We start from the raw sequence: 21,497 nt of genomic DNA, 5'->3' as shown, positions 1-21,497 counted from the left end.
TAACCACACACCAGCTGCAGCTGGAGGAAACAGAATGATACAGCCAATGAACTAAATGGCGGGGATTGGGAAGCTATGATTGGTAAGGGCTGATGGAGGGAATTTGCCCAGGACACCGTGGTTATTCCCTATTGATGAGAAGTACCATGGGATATTTAATGACCACAAAGAGTCAGTCTCATCAAAGACAGTGCTCTCTGACTGTGTAGTCTCCCCATCCCTATACTGGGGCATTAGGACCCACACAAACCACAGGATGAGCACCCCTGCTGGCCTCACTAGCAACACTTACAAGTGACCTACTATCTGTTAACAGGTAATCTACTAGTATGTATATGAATAATTTGAACTAGTACCTATTCAGTAACTAATAGTATCTTTTAAAAAGATAAAACCTACAGAATAATCGCAGTAGCTAATGAATAATAGTAAATTGAGGAAACTAAACTGGCCGTAGTGTATGAGTGTGTAAAAGTGTTTCCCAGTACTGGGTTGCAGCTGTAAAGGCATCCGCTGCATAAAACATATGCTGGAATAGTTGGCGGTTCATTCCGCTGTGGCGACCCCTAATAAAAGAAGGGACTAAGCTGAAGGAAAATTAATGAGTGAATGAACAGAACCACAAGGAGATTTCTGTTTTAATTAAAGGAGTGTCCTGCAGACACTCTTTTATAAAACAAAATGCACCATGGTCACAGTAATGCAAAGTGCTGGAAAAATGAGCATAGAAGAGACCGACACAAGTGCATGCACACATAACAATCCTTCCTTCATAACTTGATGCATTTTTCCATCCACGCACACCGCAGGGTCGGTCTGCATCAGAAAGCGCGTTTAAGTAAACACATTACAGTGAGCGCCACAAAAGGCTTCCCACACCGAGCCAATCAAAAAAGCCATCAAAGAAACATGCTAGGCTATTTTTCACCTCATCGCTGATTAATATCAGCACTAATATAGCACCGAAATGTCTCCTGATGAAGTCAAACGGTGTGAGTGGGTCAGTTGGGAGGAGAGCACAGCGGTGTGGTGCCCGCTGGAGAAAGACATGACTCTGATGCCAGCTTGACAAGGTGGTTGCCATGGTAACAGCACCGCTCAAAGTCCCAAAGGACAAGCACATCAGAAGAGCTCTCCAGCAGATGAGAGACAGAGAGCGCCAGAGGAAGAGAGGGAGGCACGAAACGATAAATAAAAGACGGATGGAAATGGAGGTGGGTGGTGTGGGAGTGAGTAATGGGGCAGGTGTGCTATGGCAAGCCGCTTTGACTTTTATTCATTTGCAGGATATCAAATCTTAATGTCATCAATTCAAGTGGACATTCTTAGTTTTGAAATCAGGGATTAGATTTCTACTACTAACAATGGCAATTTCTGATTTCAAGAGGAATTACATGTCCGCTGGTAAAAATTCATGCGTATCAATATCAACAGTGACATCATAACTGAGAAATTGCATTTGTCACATTGGGAATTACATTTCCATCCAGTCAATGGCATTATGGAAGCTATCTTAAAGGGATAGTTCACTAAAAAATGAAAATGGTCTCACTATTAACTCTCCCTCAAGAGTTTTAATCCCTTATACCAGTGTTTCTCAACCACGTTCCTGGAGGACCACCAGCTCAGCACATTTTCCTTATCTCCTCAAGAAGCACAACTGATCATCAGCTCATTAGCAGAGACTAAAAGACCTGTTGTGGGTGTGACAGACAAGACATTCAAAACATGCAGTGTTGGTGGCCCTTCAGGAACATGGTTGAGAAACACTGCTTTATTCGTTTTTCTTTTTTCTGTTGAACACAAAATAACTGATTTTGAAAAGTTTGAAACCTGTACCCATTGACTTCCATATAGGAAAAACAAATAATATGGAAGTCAATAGTTTTTTAGCAGCTTTCTTCTCTTTTTTTGTTTAACAGGTGAAAGAAACTCAAACAAGATTGTGACTAGTGAAAGATGAGTATATGATGACATGATGACGCATGATATGGTACAGGTCGGTACGCTTGGGTTCTAAAAAGCAAACTGTACCGGACCACTTTTTGAATACCCTTTCACCCTTTTTTGGGTACTATTGGTTTACAGAGGAGCGCCACTAGCGCATACACAAGCCAGGAGAATAAAAACAAAGGAAGAGTCAGTTTTTAAATACACAGCTGAGACATTACACCATACTAATTTATACATATAATAACGAGCCATGGTCGAAAAAACAAAGGAGCAAGTGATTTTTTCAACAACCTAAAACAGATATCCTTACCATGTCTTCTGCGTATTACTGTCAATTGTTAATAATAATTAATAATAATTAATTAATAATTGTTAATTGTTATGTGTTAATTGTAAATGGCTTTGATTATTGAGAGTAATGTTGTATTTAGCATTGTTGTTGTATTTTGTCTGGAGCCAGCACCTAAGCTTTTCACTCATCATAGTACACGTGCTGCTGATAATGTGACAAAAAAAAAGTGATTTGATTTGACGTGAACAAACTGCCTTGTTTAATTATTATCATCACCGTTTGGACTATTATCAACTCGCAATGACAGAATGACTTTCTAACAGACGTTACAAGTGCTGGTGAAAATTAAAGATGCAGATGAGAGGTTTGCACTGACTGGGTTATATTTAGCGTGTTGTTTTTTGAACCCAAATAAGGACTAAATGTATGACGTGTGTAGTTTTTCTGTAATTGCTAACATACCAGAGACTGTAAGAGGCTGTATGTGTTCTTCTATGTTGCATTTATTTATTTTATATAACTGCAGACGTTACAGTAGGCTATTTCGCATCATTGATCTGCTATTATAATCTAATTATGTTTATAGAAAAGTTAGTAATGAACATTTATACACAAGTATTTATGTGTATAAAGCATCTGTTTTGTGAGAAGTGCTTCTCATATAATATGCGAATGACCCGTACAGCTTTACTTTGACATTTCCTAGAGCGAGAATGACATCGACTGAAACTATGTCGTACACCACACCCACCAAAAGGGTACCATTATCAGGCATGCGTTTGGAACCCTTTTGGCAGTGTAAACGCAAGCCTGATAAAGGTGACCCGTACCATACCGTACCGTACTGTACCACTCAGTGGTAAAGGGCCATTATGCTTATTTAAGAAGTCTTGATTCTATTTAGTGGTATATTTGAACATGCTTGCGTGTTTGGTGGTCTGAAAAAACATAATTACCATTACTACAACACCTTTCTTCCCAGCCTAGAATAAACAGATTGATTAATTCAATTCAGCTTTATTTGTATAGCGCTTTTACAATGTAGATTGTGTCAAAGCAGCTTCACATAAATGGTCATAGTAACTGGAACAGTGTGGTTCAGGTTTTAGTGTTTAAATTCAGTTTAGCTCAGTTCAGTGTGATTTAATCATTACTGAGAGTCCAAACACTGAAGAGCAAATTCATCGATGCGTAGCTCTACCAATCCTGAACCATGCGAGGCAGTGGCGACAGCGGAGAGGGAAAAAAAAACTTCACCTGATTAGTTCTGGGTTTGATGAAGACCCGTCTTGTGTTGGTATGCAGTCACAGTGCATTGTGATTGGCAAACAGCTAGACGGTGTTTCAGTACTGCCACAAGCAGAATATTCAGTCTGTTCCACGGAGGCTGGCGATGACCAAAGATGAGCACAAAGATCAATGTTTAGCAATGTTTTTAATTATAAAATGTTTGCTTTGGGTGACACAAATTGACTAAAAATCACATATTTTTACAAAATAATCTATTTAAAGCAAAACTTTCGGTCGAGGATCATGCAGAACTTTTGCACACATGGACATAGCAAGACATGTAATGTCAATGTTATTGTTGTTTTGTCCCTCCCCACCCCCCAACCATTAGGATTTCCGTAGGTGGTATTTGGGCCACTTAGTGGGCTGCATGATTAATTGAAATCAAATCAAGATTATGATTCAGCAAAAGCTGCAGTTCTTATGCACATCTTTTAAGGGAAACATGGCTCTGTTTCCACTAGTAACTCTTCGATGGTTCAAACACTCAACAGAAGTTATAAGGTGAGTTTGAAATAAAAAAAAAGATTTAATTAAATGGGATTTAAAAGTGTTAACCCATTAAACTTTCCATGATTTTTTTGTGTCACTTGTCACTGAACTATTGCTTTGTGCAGTGAACACATGCTTTATCTGAAAGCACGTGCTTGAGATTTATTGTTGATTTCAAAATTGGATTTACTGCCAAAATGGGCATAAAAATCATCTTTGATTAATTATGCACAAGTATAATCATGTAAAAGGGGATTTATTAAATCCCAGAATACATCCTGCACTCCAAACGAGCCATTTGTTGTAGTTAGTAAAAAATGAAACATTTCTCTTTGGACTGGACTTTGATAATTATTTTACTCATTACACAACCTGACAAAAGTCTTGCTGCCTATCTAAGTTTTAGGAACAATAAATAATAACTAGACTTCTAGTTGATCATTTGGTATCAGAAGTGTCTTATATGAAAGGCAAATGTCTCTAGATTACGCTTATTTTACCAAAATAAAATATAATCTGCCTTGATTTTTAATGATTTGATTAGAACAGTAAGGACTGACTTTGTTTTTTTGTCATGGTGCAGTGGAAAAATAATAAAAATAGTGTATGATTCCCATGAGCTTGGAGGACTGCATCCATACATCTCTGCTATGACTCATATAACTTGATGACTCGCCGAGTTCATCAAGATTTTTTGAATTAATCTTTAATGCCTCCTCCAGCTTAACTCGGACATGCTCAATAATGTTGATACCTCAGGCTTTTGATGTTGCCATCCACTTTGCAGATCTATGCACACCCCCATACTGAATGTAATCCCAAACCATGATGTTTCCTTCACCAAACTTGACGGATTTTTCTGAGAATCTTGGGTCCATGCGGGTTCCAATAGGTCTTCTGCAGTATTTGTGATGATTAGAATGCAGTTCAACTGATGATTCATCTGAAAAATTTACCTTCTGCCACTTTTACAAATAATCAACTAGAAGTCAAGTTATTATTTGTTGCTCTTACAACTGGGATCGAAGACAAGACCTTTGTCACGTAGTGTATATGTTTTTATACCAGTGGTGGGCCGTTATCAGCGTTAAAGCGAGACTCTTATTGCACAATAAAAAAAATATATATATCACCGTAAATCTATTCTCAAAGCTGGCTTGGGAGCTGTGTCTATTCTACGCAAGCTATAATGACTTTCACCTTGATATTTTAGCACAGATGCATACTCCACGTCTTAATTCCATTTCTGTTTAGTTCAGTTTAGACTTTAGTCAGATTAAGGTAAATTTGCTGTTTGGAGCTTATGTAGGCCTACAGTTCAGAATTCATGTTTATCTATATAAAAAGTAAACACAAGTACATCTTATTGAACATCATTTATTTTCATCACCAATTATCATAGTAGAACAGTTTTCAAGCAGTTTGTGATGCATTTTGGACACCAGAGATGAGCCCCTGGTCTAATGCGCCACCTGGCTTGAGAAACCCGTCTTTAGTCATTATTTGGGTAGCACACATATTCTGAATGTCTCCGGCAGAATTCAAATGAACCATTTTAATTGACATTAATCTAGATTAATTCCAAGATTACTGTGAGATTAATCCAGATTTAAAAAATTAAATGTTCAAGAAACCCTCGAGTACTTTTTTTTGAGATTTTAACAGATCTGTGTGTGTTGAGCATCAGTTAAGACAATGTTAGCACCTGTCGGCTTTAATTGAGGGAAAACTTGATCATTTTGAGCTTTTGTCAGCAAATTTCATCTTCCAGGTTTAAAATGATTTTTGGTGCGGGATCAAAATCGGTGACGTAGCGCAAAACTGCTAGTGGAGTGATGAGTTTTGGTTCCTCATTATTATTTATAGCGGAATTTTCTTATCCTATGAGAAGAGCCTGCTTCTTAATTATTCATGACTCCGCTTGCTTTCGTAAAGCAAGGCAGACCTGCCAGTGCCAAGCTGTGTGACCCTATGTTGATGACTGGGTGAGACGGCGTCCACGGACCCACGGCACAGAGTATTTAGCTGTTCATGAAGGGTTGTATGTGTTTGTTTCCATGATCCACAGGGTTTGTTGCATGTTTTTTCCCACGATGCTGTCAAGGTCAATACAGCAAAGCTGTTTGTGTGCAGCCAGCATTTTTGTCAGAAGAGCTGTACAAAAATTGGAGAATGGCGGATGTTATCTTTTATCATTTCAGTTGTTCACATTTAGACACATCGCCGTGCTGTTGTGTTCACCTAAATTCTCTAGATTACCAGCAGGGCTAATGGTTGAAATAGGCAGGGCAAGAGACCTGCTGCACTGAGTCTGCATTCAGGGAAAAAGTCCTCATTTAGTGTTTATATAAACACAATTATCTTTTTGAAGATATAAATTGTGGTTATGTGTATATGAAATTACGAATAACAAATGCAGCAGGGCATTACATTACTGTTTATTTCTTTGCATTTTAACTTTGTAAACTATAAAATCATGCGTCTTTTCAGGGTTTGTGTCTCATTTTGTGAGCCGACTGACAACAGTTGTTCGCTCCCCTTATTCTCCCCTGCTCTGCTGGCCATGACCACTCCTGCCTCTAATTGCGGAGCTCCACACCCATTATGATGCATTTTTAAAAAAAAATCTGAGGTAGACTAGAGCTGAAAGTGGGGGGTTTCATGGCCCTTTAATCTATGCCCACCTATATTTTATACCCAAACATATAACTACACATGGCTATAATTTTAAAAAGTGAAACAAGCATAATATGACCTCTTTAAAGAACACACGTAATGCTTATGTAGTTTACGTATATGTGTACTGTGTGAATTCTGTCTATTTACAGTAATTTACCTCTACATTATCATGAATTCATATTCTCTGAGTATTAATTAAAAGTCTGATTGGCTTGCCACAGGTATGGAGCGCTCTCTATGTAATAGGTGGATGCCATGCATCCCGCTGCCGCCGATACATGCTTCACATCCCGCTGTCGGCGCCGATTGACATATTATGAAGTGGAGCCGCGGACCGCAGCGGCGTGGGCTTGAAACTCCTTTTTATCGCCGAGTCAAAGGGGCTGCATCAATCTAAAAGCCTGAGACCATGAAATACTAGGCTAATTTAAGAACTAATGGAGGCTACAGGCAGCCGCACATAATTCCCTCTCAGATTCAAGAACACTCGCCAGAAAGCTTTAGTCTACAAAATACCACGACATGTTTGGTCCACCTACGGTTCCAACCTTCATTATTCACGGAGGCCTGGGAAGAAAAAAAGCCTTTAAGATTGTTCAAGTGTGTTGGCTGCAGTGTAGTTGTGTTTTTCAGCGCGTGTGGGAGCGCGAGCATGCGTAGGTACACTTATAAATCAGAGCCGACTCATACCGGCAGCTTCCGTGACGGGAAACTGTAATATCTCTCACTCAGGCGAGCTTTAGTGTCTTCCACATCCTTTGAGAGTGACATGTTTATTTTCGGAAATCCGCAGCCCTGAACAAGGTCACTGCCAGCAGCATTCAGTGGCAGAAAATGAGTGAAAATCATCTCCGGCCTGGCAGGTCGTCGCTCCTGCTGGAGGTGACTGAACTTGGCAGTGGCTCATTTCCCGGGAGCCTCCTGACGATGTGCTTTTAGTGCTCTGTCCGAGGAGAGACTCCACTGCAGAGCACAAATGCGTCTCGACAGCTCTCTCTACCTGAACATACGTGATGCTCGGCTTCATTTACAGAGGAGAGAGAGACTGGGGAAAGGCGGTATTGTGCTTTCTTAGAGAGGTCTGACAGAGCGGCAGATCATTGTAGTGAAGTCGACGTCAAATCCAATTGTACTCTTCTTATTATGACATGTATAATATATTAGTGTTTGTTATAAATGATGTGGCTGTGCATTTTATTACTTTCTAAACATTAATTTCCCCATATAATCTTTAATCAATTACCATAACCTTCTCTTCTCCCTTCTCCACTTCTGGTCGCATTGAATGCTTTTAGGGAACACTGTCATTGCTTGTCTCATTTCTGCCCTGCCTCTCCAGTAATCTGTTTAGCAATATGTTGGTTAGATGTATTTTGGTTGATCTTTTACATACAGTTGAAGTCAGAATTATTAGCCCCCATGAATTTTTATTCTTTACGCATTTTTTTACAATTTCTGTTTAATGGAGAAATTTATTCAACACATTTCTAATCATAATAGTTGAAAAATTCATCTCTAATAACTGATTTATTTTATCGTTGCCATGGTGACAGTAAACAATATTTGACTAGATATTTTTCAAGACACTTCTACACTGAAAACCCTAATAAGTTGACTGAACTAAATTAATTGAGCAAACTTGTTGCCTCAATTTAATTGAGTAATGGAGTCTCCCCAAACTTGCCTATTTAAGTTTATTTAACTCACTATATTTAGTTCTATATTTACTACTTATAATTTAGTACCTATTTAGTACTTATTTAGTACTTAAATAAACTTAAATATGCAAGTTTTGGGAGACTCCATTACTCAATTAAATTGAGAATTATGTGTGTGAATTATATAAAAATGTTTAAATATGAACATACAATGAATGAAAAAATGTTTAAATAAATTCAAAACAAAAAAATATGTAGCCATTTATTCACATTTTGACGAATAATTATACCTGAAGCCATTTGTTTTCTGGACCTTGTACTTTTTTGCACATATGCCACACATATTAGAATTTTACAGTCAAGACTACATTTGTGAAAATGAACTATTTTTTTCAAAGGATTAATTATGATTTTGAGGTCACTACACTTAAAATCTTAAGTTTATGCATTTTCATGGTACATAAGTAAAATTAATATTTTTACGTGATGGGACCAAAATGCAAAATTTTTATTCAGTCAACTTTACTTAATTGTTTAAGTAAAGACAACATTAGGGTTTACAGTGTATACAGCTTAAAGTGACATTTAAATGCTTAACTAGGTTAATTAGGTTAATTAGGCAGGTCAGGGTAATTAGGCAAGTTATTGTATAACGATGGTTTGTTCTGTAGACTATCGAAAAAAAATATAGCTTAAAGGGGCTAATAATTTTGACCTTAAAATGTTTTTTTTTTTTTTATTAAAACTGGTTTTCTTCTAGCCAAAATAAACCAAATAAGACTTTCTCCAGAAGAAAAAATATTATCAGACATACTGTGAACATTTATTTTCTCTGTTAAACACCATTTGGAAAATGTAAAAAAAAAAAAAATTCAAAGGGGGGTGAATAATTCTGACTTCAAATTTATGTATTTTTATTACTAATACGGTACATTATCTTGCCATTTTCTGTTTTTATATCTGGGTATAATCTCATTTTTATTTGTTTTACATTACATTCTGCACATTTGTCTTATAAGGCATGTTCAGTTTAAACTGATAATCACATTTGATATCAAATATTGGCAAAACAGTTTGCAGTTTCTATTTACAGTGTGTTTTGCAGTGTTAAGCAATGTAGCCCCAAAAAGAAAATCCAATATGAAAAAGTAAATTTAATGGCCACTCCTTAGGTATATCTGTTCAACGAATCCTTAATGGTAGTATTTTTACTACAGTTAATGCACTGTAGGCTTTAAGTTGTGGTCAAAATGATCTGCTGAAGTTGAAATTAAAAATCTGAATGGAAAAGAAAGCTGATTTAAAGGGCACCTATTTTAACCCCTTTTTCAAGATTTAAGTCTTTTGTGTCTCCAGAATGTGTTTGTAAAGTTTCAGCTTAAAACTCCCATCAGAACATTCATCATACCTTTTAAAAATAAACAAAATTTGAGCTTTTATGGCATTATAGCTGTTTTTGTTGCCTGTGCCTTTAAAGCTGGTTCTCCCTGCCCACCGTTCCCACATCTCATTCCCATGAGCTTTAAGGTTCACGTAGATAAGCAGCACAGTGACAGACAAGAATGAATCAGATCTCCCTTATTACAGTAAGGACTTTATTAGTGGTTATTTGTTATATTTGTTGTGGGGTTAATTCAAACCTTTCTGCCGCAATGAGTAACACAAAATGTTTTTATAAAGTTCATTCGCGAACACAAACACATTTTAGCTTTGCACTGTTTTTGCAAGGCAAATGTGACAGGATACACGTTATTATCCACTGCTGTATGGATATCCGTTATGTTAATGTACAAAATAAACCTGATTTAACGTCCACAAACCAGGATAGAAGCGTCTTCTTTTATAATTGTGCTGATTTGTGGCCGTGGTGATGAATTATGTTGCAATTTTACAAGCATGCACTGTTTTTAAAAATATTTTAAACTTGTAAAACTCATTCTTGATCACATTTGATGATCATTGATGATCACAGAGAGCTGATTCTGTTCTGTCTTGTTGATATGATTATACGAGCTATTACGGAGACATATTTATACTTGTATGTCAATCAATTTGTTTGATGAGGAAACTGCACTCCAACGTCACGTTACGGTGGGTCTCAAAATGGGAGGGATTTGGTCCTATTTTAACGTCAGGAAATTTAAGAGACTTGTTGTTTCTATCACTTCAGGATGACTGTGGACAAACTATACCTACACACAGTTCTGTCCAAACAACTTACAATAAAAGATTTTCATCATAGGTGCCCTTTACGAGACTTTGAAGATGGAACGAGTATTTCAGGAACTGCTCATGTTCTGGAATTTTCATGCACAGCCATCACTAGAGTTGGTCCAAAAAAGAGAAACTAGAGAGTATCATCAAATTAAAGCTTCACCAAAGCGGAACAATAGAGGACTGTGAAAAGGTTTGCCTGAGTCTCTAATGAGTCTTCTTTTCTGTTTGCGAAAGTCAGATAGTAGGGTCAGAATTTGGTGTAAACAACATGAAAGAGTTGATGCATCCTGTCGCATCAATAGTTGAGTCTGCTGGTGGTGTAATGGTGCGGCTATATTTTTTTAGGACACTTTGGGCTCTTTACTACCAACTGAGCATCATTTGCCGCAGCCACAGTTTCTAATCATGTCTGTGTCTTTAAAACCTCAGCGAACCCATCTTGTTATGGCTTCTTCCAGCAGGATAACACATCTTGTCCCAAAACTCAAATCATCTCAGACTGGTTTGTTGAACATGACTGTGAGCTCACTAAACTCAAATGTCCTCTGCCGTCCTCAGATCTCAATATGTTAAAGCATTTTTAAGATGTGCTGGAACTGGAGGTTCCCTTCATGAAGTAAAATCTGGAGCAACTGCCTGAATGTAAATGCATGTGAATCTTTAACTAAAATACAACTTTGAGGAATGTTTCCAGCACATTGTCGATTCATATCAATATGAATAAAGGCAGTTCTGAAGAAAGGGGGAGATTCAGTCTACCAGCAAAGTCATGAATTATCTGAAGAATGTATCTGTTGATTTCTTAAATCAATGGCCAATTACAGCTAAAAAAAAAAATAAAAATTGAGAGTTTTTGTTCAGTGCATGGTCACAAATCCTTTTAATATAATTAAAAAAGTACAGAGGATTTCAAAATTCATTTGAATTGATGACCTAATATGAGCATTTTTTATTGGAGGGCAATTATTAATAATGTTTTATTAATGATTATACACAACGACACCAGTTGTAAGAGCAACAAATAATAACTTCTAGTTGATCATTTGTTAAAGTGGCAGAAGGTAGATTTTTCCGATGAATCATCTGTTGAACTGCATCCCAATCATCACAGATACTGCAGAAGACCTATTGGAACCCGCACGGACCCAAGATTCTCAGAGAAATCAGTCAAGTTTAGTGAAGAAAAAAATCATGGTTTGGTGTTACATTCAGTATGGGGACATGCGAGAGATCTGCAGAGTGGATGGCAACATCAACAGCCTGAGGTATCAAGACATTTGTGCTGCCCATTACATTACAAACCACAGGAGAGGGCAAATTCTGCAGCAAGATAGGACTCCTCATACTTCAGCCTCCACATCAAAGTTCCTGAAAGCAAAGAAGGTCAAGGTGCTCCAGGATTGGCCAATCCAGTCACTAGACATGAACATTTTTGAGCATGTCTGAGGTAAGATAGAGGAGGCGGCATTGAAGATGAATGCATTGAAGAACACTTTCTTTGCCATTCCAGGTGACTTTATTAATAAGTGATTTGAGTCATTGCAGAGATGTATGGATGCAGTCCTCCAAGCTCATGGGAGTCATACACTATATTCATTCTGTTTCCACTCCAGCATGACTTTATATTCTACATTATTTCTGTTAAGTGACAAGACTATTGTCTAAGCAAAGTCAGACATTATTTGTCTAATTAAATAAATGAAAATCAAGACATGATCATATTTTGTTTTGGTAAAATAAGCGTAATCTAGAGGCCTTTGCCTTTCATACAAGCCACTTCTGATACCAAATGATCAACTAGAAGTCAAGTAAATTTTTGTTGTTCCTAAAACTTGGATAGGCGACAAGACTTTTGTTAGGTAGTGTGATATATAATATAAAATTTCTAATATTATTGACCTTATAATGGTTTTAAAATGTTTAACTGCTTTTATTCTAGCCAAAATAAAACAAATAAGACTTTCTACAAAAGAAAAAAAATATATTATAGAAAATACTATGAACATTTCCTTGATCTGTTAAACATCATTTGGACAATATTTACATAGGACAAATCATTTTGATTTCAGCTGCATACTAACAGCATTCATTAAAAAAATAAAAAAGTATTTCCAGCCACGTTTGATCCATTTCAATGTCTTTTTTTTTTAGGGTTTTCTTTTAAAATGTTACTTTATTGAGTTTATGAACAAATAATTGCAGCATTGGTAAGCAGAAGAGTTTTCAAAAACATAAAAACTGTACTGATCCCAAACTTTTAAACGTATTAGTTTTAACCAAATACTAAGGGTGCTTTCACACCTGTGAATCAATTCATTTGTCCTGAAACAGGGATTAAAATTGTTTACATTGTTGCGGTTCGCTTTCACACGGCAAAGTTTCTAAACGGACCAAAATAGCGAAGTCATGTGTGAGTAAACTCTACTCACATTGGTCAGAGCTTCACGGTTTATTTTGCAGAGTTCCGCTTAGCTGTCGAGGGGTGGTGGTTTGACAGTGTGCGCGTGACGTGTCTGAAGAGCGAGGAGGGATGCAGTGGGGAGGGGTGAGAAGGGTGCGCAATAGCTGTATGCCTATTACATATCCATAAAACACTGCTATAACCGCGCTCGGATCGTATCGCTTTCTCACTACAATCGATTCGCTCCAGAATTTGTTTCAATCGACCCGAGACCACCTCATTCAGGCGATCTCTGACCGATTGTTTTGACACGGATCCAAGCGTGATTGCTGGATTCACATATGCCAAACGAACCGCGCTAACTGGGCAAACAAGACAGGCTCCAAAACAAATGTCTAGGTGTGAAAGCACCCTATCATCCCACTAACATTTTACATGAATGTAAACTGAAAAGCATAATTCGTAACACAAAACAAACAAACCAAATGAGGTCTTGACAGAAAGTTACAAAAAGTTTTTAAAGGCCTAGCTTAACTTCGCATTGCCTACTTATTCTGCAACCAGAACGAATCATCTCTTTAAAACAGATTTAAAAAGAGGCAGACAGTTAATCAGAAAAAAAAAATTGTTTTAGGAGGGTTGAGATAAAAATTCTCTAACATTCCCTATGGCTGCAAGCTGCTCAAAGCTGTTGGGTTTAGAATAACTATCGCTCGTGTCAACACAGAACTCCAACCAAAAGCGCCTTTGGCTAGTGCTTGACATCTACCCACAAGAAATCAGTGAACTGTCAAGGCTAAATCAACAGAGAACGGCTGTTAGAAACAACTGCCTTTAATGCGAAGTGATACTGTGCTGCGTTCATTCCCATTCTCAGACAGATCATGAATATTTTAGGACTAATACTCAAACATCAAAAGCAGAGCAGTAGATTTGTAACCCATACAGTGAGATTCAACAAACTCCGAAACACCAAAGCGTTTCGCCTGACAGATACATATGACGCTTAACACAATATACATATAAACAGCCACGTCATTTCAAATATGAGTGTCACTACAAACAAATGTCTAAGGCAAAGAAAGCTACACTTACAGCAGCTCATGAATAAGCTAATGCCAAAGATAATGTGAGTGGCAAAATTAAACTGTGTGCAAATGTTTATGTGTGTAAAGCATGTGGAAAAGAAAAGCCTTTTAGCGTGCGGTTGGAAAGAGCCATTATGCGCTGTAGTTGATTTACATGTTATCTGAAATCCATTTTCGCGTAATGTATGCTGATATAATACATCGATTTATGTGCTTTTGAGATGAGCGGATGAAAGACTTTGGTCCGAAGCAAATAAATATGTATGCCGATATTTTAGGGTGACTTATTGGAGACCGTTTTTTTACAACTCTATCACAGCAGCTGACTAGCACTAGAGTTTGGCACGTGAGTCGTTTCGGTTAAGACAGTCTCTCAGGCCTCTAGTGTGGATGACCGGTGGAGTCTCCCATTCACTCCTGTCCACAATGAAGACATTCACAGTGATTGGCTGGATCGGTGCCAACCATCGCCCGTTAGTTTTCCGTCGCCGTTTCAACCTCTTCGACATCACCAGTGAGCTTCTCACCTGAAATATGAAATACAGTAGGATCAAACATTCGTGTGCATTGAAGTACACATGCAATCAAAACGAACTATATTGATTTTGCTAGCTCATGTTGCTAGCTTAGTGGTGAACGATTCGTCTGTGCATGTCATTAAGCAAAAAATAGTTTACCCTTGTTATCTTTAATTGAAATCTGTACATGCACTTCATGTTTGTTTTCAGTTTAATCATCAGATAATAGCCCCTTTCACACAGTGATACCAGTAAATATCTGGAAAATTTCCGAAACTACTTTACTTGTAGATTCAAAAAAGTGCTGTTCACATAGGCAAGGACGTTCTGGAATTTTTCAGGAAAAGACCATTCACACATCCATTCCAAAATACCGGTAAATTCTGAGATCATAAACCAGAAATGACCTTGTAACCACTGCCCTTGTATTTATAAACAAAGACTGGGTCAGCTTTTGTTGATGGTTTCACTTTTATTTAAAGCTTTAGCATTCATGCAGCTGCTTTTATCCCAGAGACATCCAAAGACAGATGCGCGAACTCCAGCTAAATGTTTACACATTTGACTACATTACAAATTCTGCGGATGGATACCTATTGTGAACAACTTTGATGAAAACATATGAAGGAACACTTTCGCATGTCAAGATCTTCATAATATGTGTGTGTCCTGGTGCTCACTGGTGCACTCCATGTGCACACGTGTCAAGCAACTGAAGCAGAGCTTAAATGTAAACAAACAGCGGTTTATCGTAAGTATTTTATCGATAATTTTTTACACAGTTGGCATTAAGATGGAAGATAGAAGCATTATCTGACTAATATTCAAAGGCTTTTATTTTCATAAACAGAGCGGATGTGAATGTCTCTGAATGTTCTGATTGGCTGGAAGGTGTCTCACGTCAGCGCGTTCTAAGCGTGCACTCACTCTTTCCAGCAATTTTCCTTCTTTGTCCACACAGAGCAGCATTCTGTCAAATTACCAGTAATGATACAACTTCTCTTTCTGGAAAATTCTGGAACGAATTTACCGGTATTTTTAAAAAGGGCCTGTTCACACGTGACCAGGAAAATTTTCCGGAAAATTATCTGCAATTATTAATTACCTTCTGTATGTTTGAAAGGGGCTTATGTCTGTCTGAGATATTAGGCGTGGCTAACATATTTAACCACACCCCTCCTACTGTCAGTTTTGACAACAAACACTAATAACTTTCCTGAAATCCTTTTCTCTATCTTTCTGAATGAAAAAGCTACTTTATTACATCCAATCAGCTCCCAGTAGGAAAAAAAAAACATGCCCACTGATTTGCTTTTTAATATTCTGTTTCTCTAGGAACAGCGTCACAATACGGGAAAAAATATTATTACATCTTCTGGTTTGGGCAAACCTTAAATGCATTTGGATTTAATGATATCTCAAATAATTTTTTCATTTTGAATCATCAATTTGCAAGCAAATTTTTATTTTAAAAATAAATAACATTAATAATAATAATTATAATAATACAAATCTTAACAAAAACAATAGGGTTTCAGCGCTTCGCGCTTGACCCCTAATAATAATCCTGCTGTCTAAAATGTGGAGTCTGACAGTGAAGTGATTTTATAAGGTTACAAAATATTACTATTTCAAACAAATGCTGTTCTTTTGAATTTCCTACTTGACAGATATTTCTGGAAAAAATATTGAAAGCAAAAATATGAAGCAGAGCAACTGTTTTCAACATGGATGATAATAATAATAAAAGCTTCTGAAGCAGCAAATCCTCATCTTAGGATCTTGTAGTAATGAAGTAATGATGCTGAATATTTAGCTTTAAATCATCAAGGATAGTTTACATTTTAGAAATATATATAATTACATAAAAAACTGACAATTTCAAATACTGTATTAATAGTTATTCTTGGGGCGGTTCGGAGGTTCAGTGGTTAGCACTGTCACCTCACAGCAAGAAGGTTGCTGGAGTTTGCATGTTCTCCCCATTTTTGAGTGGGTTTACTCCTGGTGCTCCAGGAAATGGGAGAAAAGAAACTAGAACATTTTCTCTGGATTTGCTAATTGTAGTTATTTTTTGTTTTAAAAAATTGAGTAAACTTTTTGATTAAATGTTGTTTTATTCTGTACGTTTTTTACTAATGGCATTACTACTGAATTTTAAAAACTGAAGTCATTTACAGCATCTTTTCATGAATTAACAAGAATGATCAGGTTGCAGTTTATATTCACTTTTAGACAACACAATACCACTATTTTAACTACAGCAAAGTTATAAAAAACATATTTGGTGGAACAAACCAGATGAATAACCCATTTTTTTGGAGAAAAAAAGCCTCTAAGATTTGTAAATTTGTAAGAAATGTTATTTGTTAAATGTCAAATGGTTAATTTAAACATTAGTTAGTGAGCTTATACATACAGCAGTCAATATTTAAAGTAGATTTTTTTTCCATATCATTGTTAAATAAAAATGTATAATCAATCATTCATTTTCCTTCAGCTTAGTCTCTTTTTCAAGGTCAACTATTCCAGCATGTGTTTTAAACAGTGAATGCCCTTCCAGCCTCAACCCTGTACTGGAAAACACCCATACACTTTCGCATTCACAAATGCACTCATACACTACGGCCAATTTAGTTTAGTAAGTTCACCTATAGTGCATGTCTATAGACATACAGAAATGCCAGTTGGCCCAGCAGGGGCTAAAACCTGTGACCTTCCTGCTGTGAGCCTACAATGCTTACCACTGTGCCACCGTGCCACCAATGTATAATCAACAGAAAACAGCTGTAATATTTCTAGACTAATCTAATAATAGCTATTTCATTAAAGAAATGGGAATAATTTCATAACATTACAACATAGTAATTGACATAAAAATGAAACAATATTTAAAACTAAATAAAAATGATGAGATGAATTCTAAAATTAAGAGGAAAAGGCAGGAGAAAGTAACCCAAAGCGGATGCTGTAATATTTGAGATGGGCTTACATGCAGCCTGTGCCTGTTTGTCTCTGTCATCTGTTGGGCTCAAATCATCAGGAGGCCAGCGTAGTTCACCGCTCTCCACCTCTCCGCTCTCAGTCGGCTCAACCACGATGGACGGCAGCCGCTTGGAGAGCTTCGGGAACCGTTCATGAGAGTCTGGGTAGATCTGAAACATGGAGGTCACAAGAGGCCACGTTACATGACAGTTCAGTGTGCTGTAACTGAACAAGACCTCAAAATAAGCTGACAGCTTTTATAAAGACACCATGGCTTGACCTTTACTTCCTATTCAAGATCTGAGGACCTCACTAAACCTCCAACTGGATGAAGTAATGTACAGTTGAAGTCAAAATTATTATCCCTCCAGTGATTTTTTTTTTATATTTCCCAAATTATGTTTAGCAGATCAAGGAATTTTTCAAAGTATTTCCTATAATATTTATTTTCTGGATAAAGTCTTATTGGTTTTATTTCAGCTAGAATAAAAGCATTTTTGGGCCATTTTGACATTGACATTATTAGCCCTCTTAAGCAATATTTTTTTTTTCATAGTCTACAGAACAAACCACTGTTATACAATGACTTGCCTAATTACCCTAACTACCCTAATTAACCTAGTTAAGCCTTTAAATGTCACTTTAAGCTGTATAGAAGTAAAAAAATTAAGTCAAATATTATTTACTGTCATCATGGCAAAGATAAAATAAATCAGTTATTAAAAATGAGTTATTAAAACTATTATGTTTAGAAATGTGTTGAAAAAATCCTCTCTATGTTAAAGAGAAATTTAGGAAAATATACAGGGGGGCTAATAATTCAGACTTCAACTGTGTATATTTTAAAAAAATAAAATGCTTGAATGAAAAAAGGAAAAAATTTTCTGAAAACTTTTGCCAAATGGGACATAATATGTCCGATTTAATAGAATACCACATACATTTCAAGTGTCTCCAAAAAGTGTATGTGATATTTCCTCTGATAAACCCACAGATCATATAACAGAACTAATAGCCCAGTTTTTGTGTGTGTCCTTTTAATGCAAATAAGCTGCTCCTTTCCAGAAGAGGGCAGAGCCTTTACATGCTATGTATAGAAATAACAAAAACAAGTCTTAAACAGTCAAAATGACAAAAGTGAAAAGTAGCAGATTAAATTCTTACATGCAAATAGTAACCAGAGACGGGGAAGACAAACTTCTAGACTGGACCAGGATGTTTCTAGATGGTTAGTGAATACATTTATGTAGTTCTGGTGTTTTGCACTTTGCTAATAAAGGTCTTTGAAATAAAAGTGCTTTGAAATGTGCATTTTTTATCCGATGTTCGATGTAATGTTAATCAAAACATGAGGAAAACATGCTGTATGGCTAATTAGGCTAACGTTCCCATTGACTGTATTTAAAGACCAGAGCATGTTATTGTTGTATCCAAAAATTGCTCACTCTCAGCATCATTCATAAATGCAAAGTTGTTATGCAATTTATAGATGGGTGACAGACATTTTATGTCTTCTTTAAACATAAGAGAATTGCAATTTTTGGATACAACAATAACATGCTCTGGTCTTTCTAAATACAGTCAATGGGAACATTAGCCTAATTAGCCATGCAGCATGTTAACAAGAACATTACCAAGAAAATTAGAAAAACTCACAAATTATGAAGTGACACACTTGTTTTAGCTATGAAGTTAGAGCTAAAACTATTTATATTAAATGATCCTTCAGAAACAACATTGAACTGAACATCACAGTGCGGCATAAAATATATTTTTATTTTATTTTATTTTATTGATGATGTGGAGATCATGATGGACAGAGGCCAGTGGGCAGAATTGGCCAGGATGCCGGGGTTAAGCCCCTACTCTTTTTGAAGGACATCCTGGGAGTCAAGACCTCTGTTTAACGTCTCATCCGAAAGACGGCACTCAGAGAACATATAGAATACCATAACTATACTGGGGCATTAGGACCCACACAGACCACAGGTTGGGCGCCCCCTGTTGGCCTCACTAACACCACTTCCGGCAGCAACCTAGCTTTCCCATGTGGTCTCCCATCCAGGCACTGACCGGGCGAAGCCCTGCTTAGCGTCAGTGGACGACCATGTGAGAGTTGCAGAGAGCTAGCCGCCGGCCAGTTTACCAACATTTTTAAACTAGATTGTTATCGTAATTATACCCAAATGCTCTTTTTAAGTCAGCAGCATACATCATAGTGTACTGTATGTTAACTTTTCACTTTCAAGACTCGTACAAAATAGCAAAGGAACATGTAGGAATCCTACAGGGAACATGCAGGAATCCTGCAGGAATCCTACAGGAATCTTACAAGGAGGACCTGATGTGTCGGTCTTCATTCTGCAAGAACAATAGCCTAGATGTACATTATAACTTACATTTTATATAGGTTGCTGCTTCCATAATCAAAACCAAGCATCATTTTGATGAATAATGCTGAATAATGATCAATAAACACACTTGTCCTATCTCTCAAATGTAAACAAACAGCATACTCCAGACTGCTGTGAAAGTGTTCATATCTGTTTGCAGATGCTGTTTTAAAGGTAATAATGTTGCAAATAATGTTCAGTTCCACTCAGTTGCTTCACTTCATAAAACCTCAGTGTATTCCCAGGAGTAACAGGTATTCATTTTGTTCTGCCTGTATGTTTCATACACTATATGTTTCTTCTCCACCCATATTTTCAATCAGAAATGGGGTGCTTTTTACAGTATTTGGAGAGCATGTAAGAAAAGAATTGAAGGGTTGTCGTTTTGGCTGTCTGTTGTATTACTTTATATTTAATATTTATGTTATAATTGTTGCTTTATTATTTTTTTTATTATAATTTATTTACATTAGTTTCATGAATGTTGATTTTGCATTGTGAGTTTAATGTTGTGTGGGTATATAAGTAAAAAAAAAGTTTAATGACAAAAAATTATTATATGTTTCTTAAAAACTAGCAGATGAATACTTGCATTTTATAAATCACCAAGGAACACGTTTCGGTAGAAATTTTCTCTACTTAAAGGTCATGTGAAGTGATTTGAAATATGCATTTTTATTCAATGTTTGACGTAGTCTCAACTGAAACAAGAAGAGAGGGTGGGACATGGTGTAGCTCCTCCCCTTTAAAAAAAACAGCCAATAGTGTTTTGTTTTTTCACCACTCTGCCAGTGGGAGTTGTTGAGCTCAAGCGAATCAAATGAAAAGCAAATGAGAAGGGTCTTGAAGGGGGCGGGGCATGTCAGATACTAGAGAGCATTTGATTGGTTATGATGTGATGAGAAACTATTATGAGGTGACGTGAATAAAACTGTTAATCTATTAGGGCGGAAGCAACAAAGAGGCTTTACATGTTTGTACCAGTTTTCTAAATGCACATTCAGTCACTGTTTTGGGACACACTAGCTTATAGATATCCTAAAAACAAATAATACTGATACTAACATCTAGAAAATATATATTTTTATTTCATGGGACCTTCAATGCTCTACTGAAGCATGTCATTAAATTATCAGCTATTAGGAAAAGACATTCTGAGATTAGTTATTACTGAAACTCCATTCCTTCCCTTTAAATTATTGTGCTTTATGTTCGCTTAGAAATATTTACAGAATAATAAAACTCAATAAAAAAACACCCATAAAAAATTCAGATCAGGTCAGATTTTTTTATTAGTCTTAAAAGCCTTCAGCACTAAAGCCTACTTGGGATTTTCAGCGTATTCCAATTAGAAGCAATCAGAGAGAATGAGATCTGTTTTACATGGGCAATCACTTATAATATGAGTAAATACATGTTTACAAAAGCTTCCCCCCAGCGATTCCATCAAAAACTCCTTGATGGATGTCTATTAATAAGGTGTTTGGCATTCACCTCACGCTTTGTTTGAGTCCTATTGCCACAGCGCAGC

General features: G+C 36.7%; 1 protein-coding gene across 1 annotated transcript in view; it reads right to left on the bottom strand.

Moving 5' to 3' along the window:
- Positions 1-9,938: 9,938 nt before the first annotated feature.
- si:dkeyp-72h1.1 overlaps positions 9,939-21,497 on the bottom strand; it is a 47,867-nt gene continuing 36,308 nt past the window's right edge. Inside the window, 3 exon segments of the mRNA NM_001082935.4 lie at positions 9,939-12,063; positions 12,142-14,597; positions 17,581-17,743. Of these exon segments, the coding sequence (NP_001076404.1) occupies positions 14,545-14,597; positions 17,581-17,743 (216 nt within the window). The 3' untranslated portion in view covers positions 9,939-12,063; positions 12,142-14,544.

This window comes from Danio rerio, chromosome 20, assembly GCF_052040795.2.
Source record: "Danio rerio strain M-AB ecotype USA chromosome 20, GRCz13ab, whole genome shotgun sequence".
NCBI lineage: Eukaryota > Metazoa > Chordata > Actinopteri > Cypriniformes > Danionidae > Danio > Danio rerio.
The sequence above is the reverse complement of the archived record's forward strand: the minus strand, read 5'-3'. Positions and strand labels throughout refer to the sequence as shown.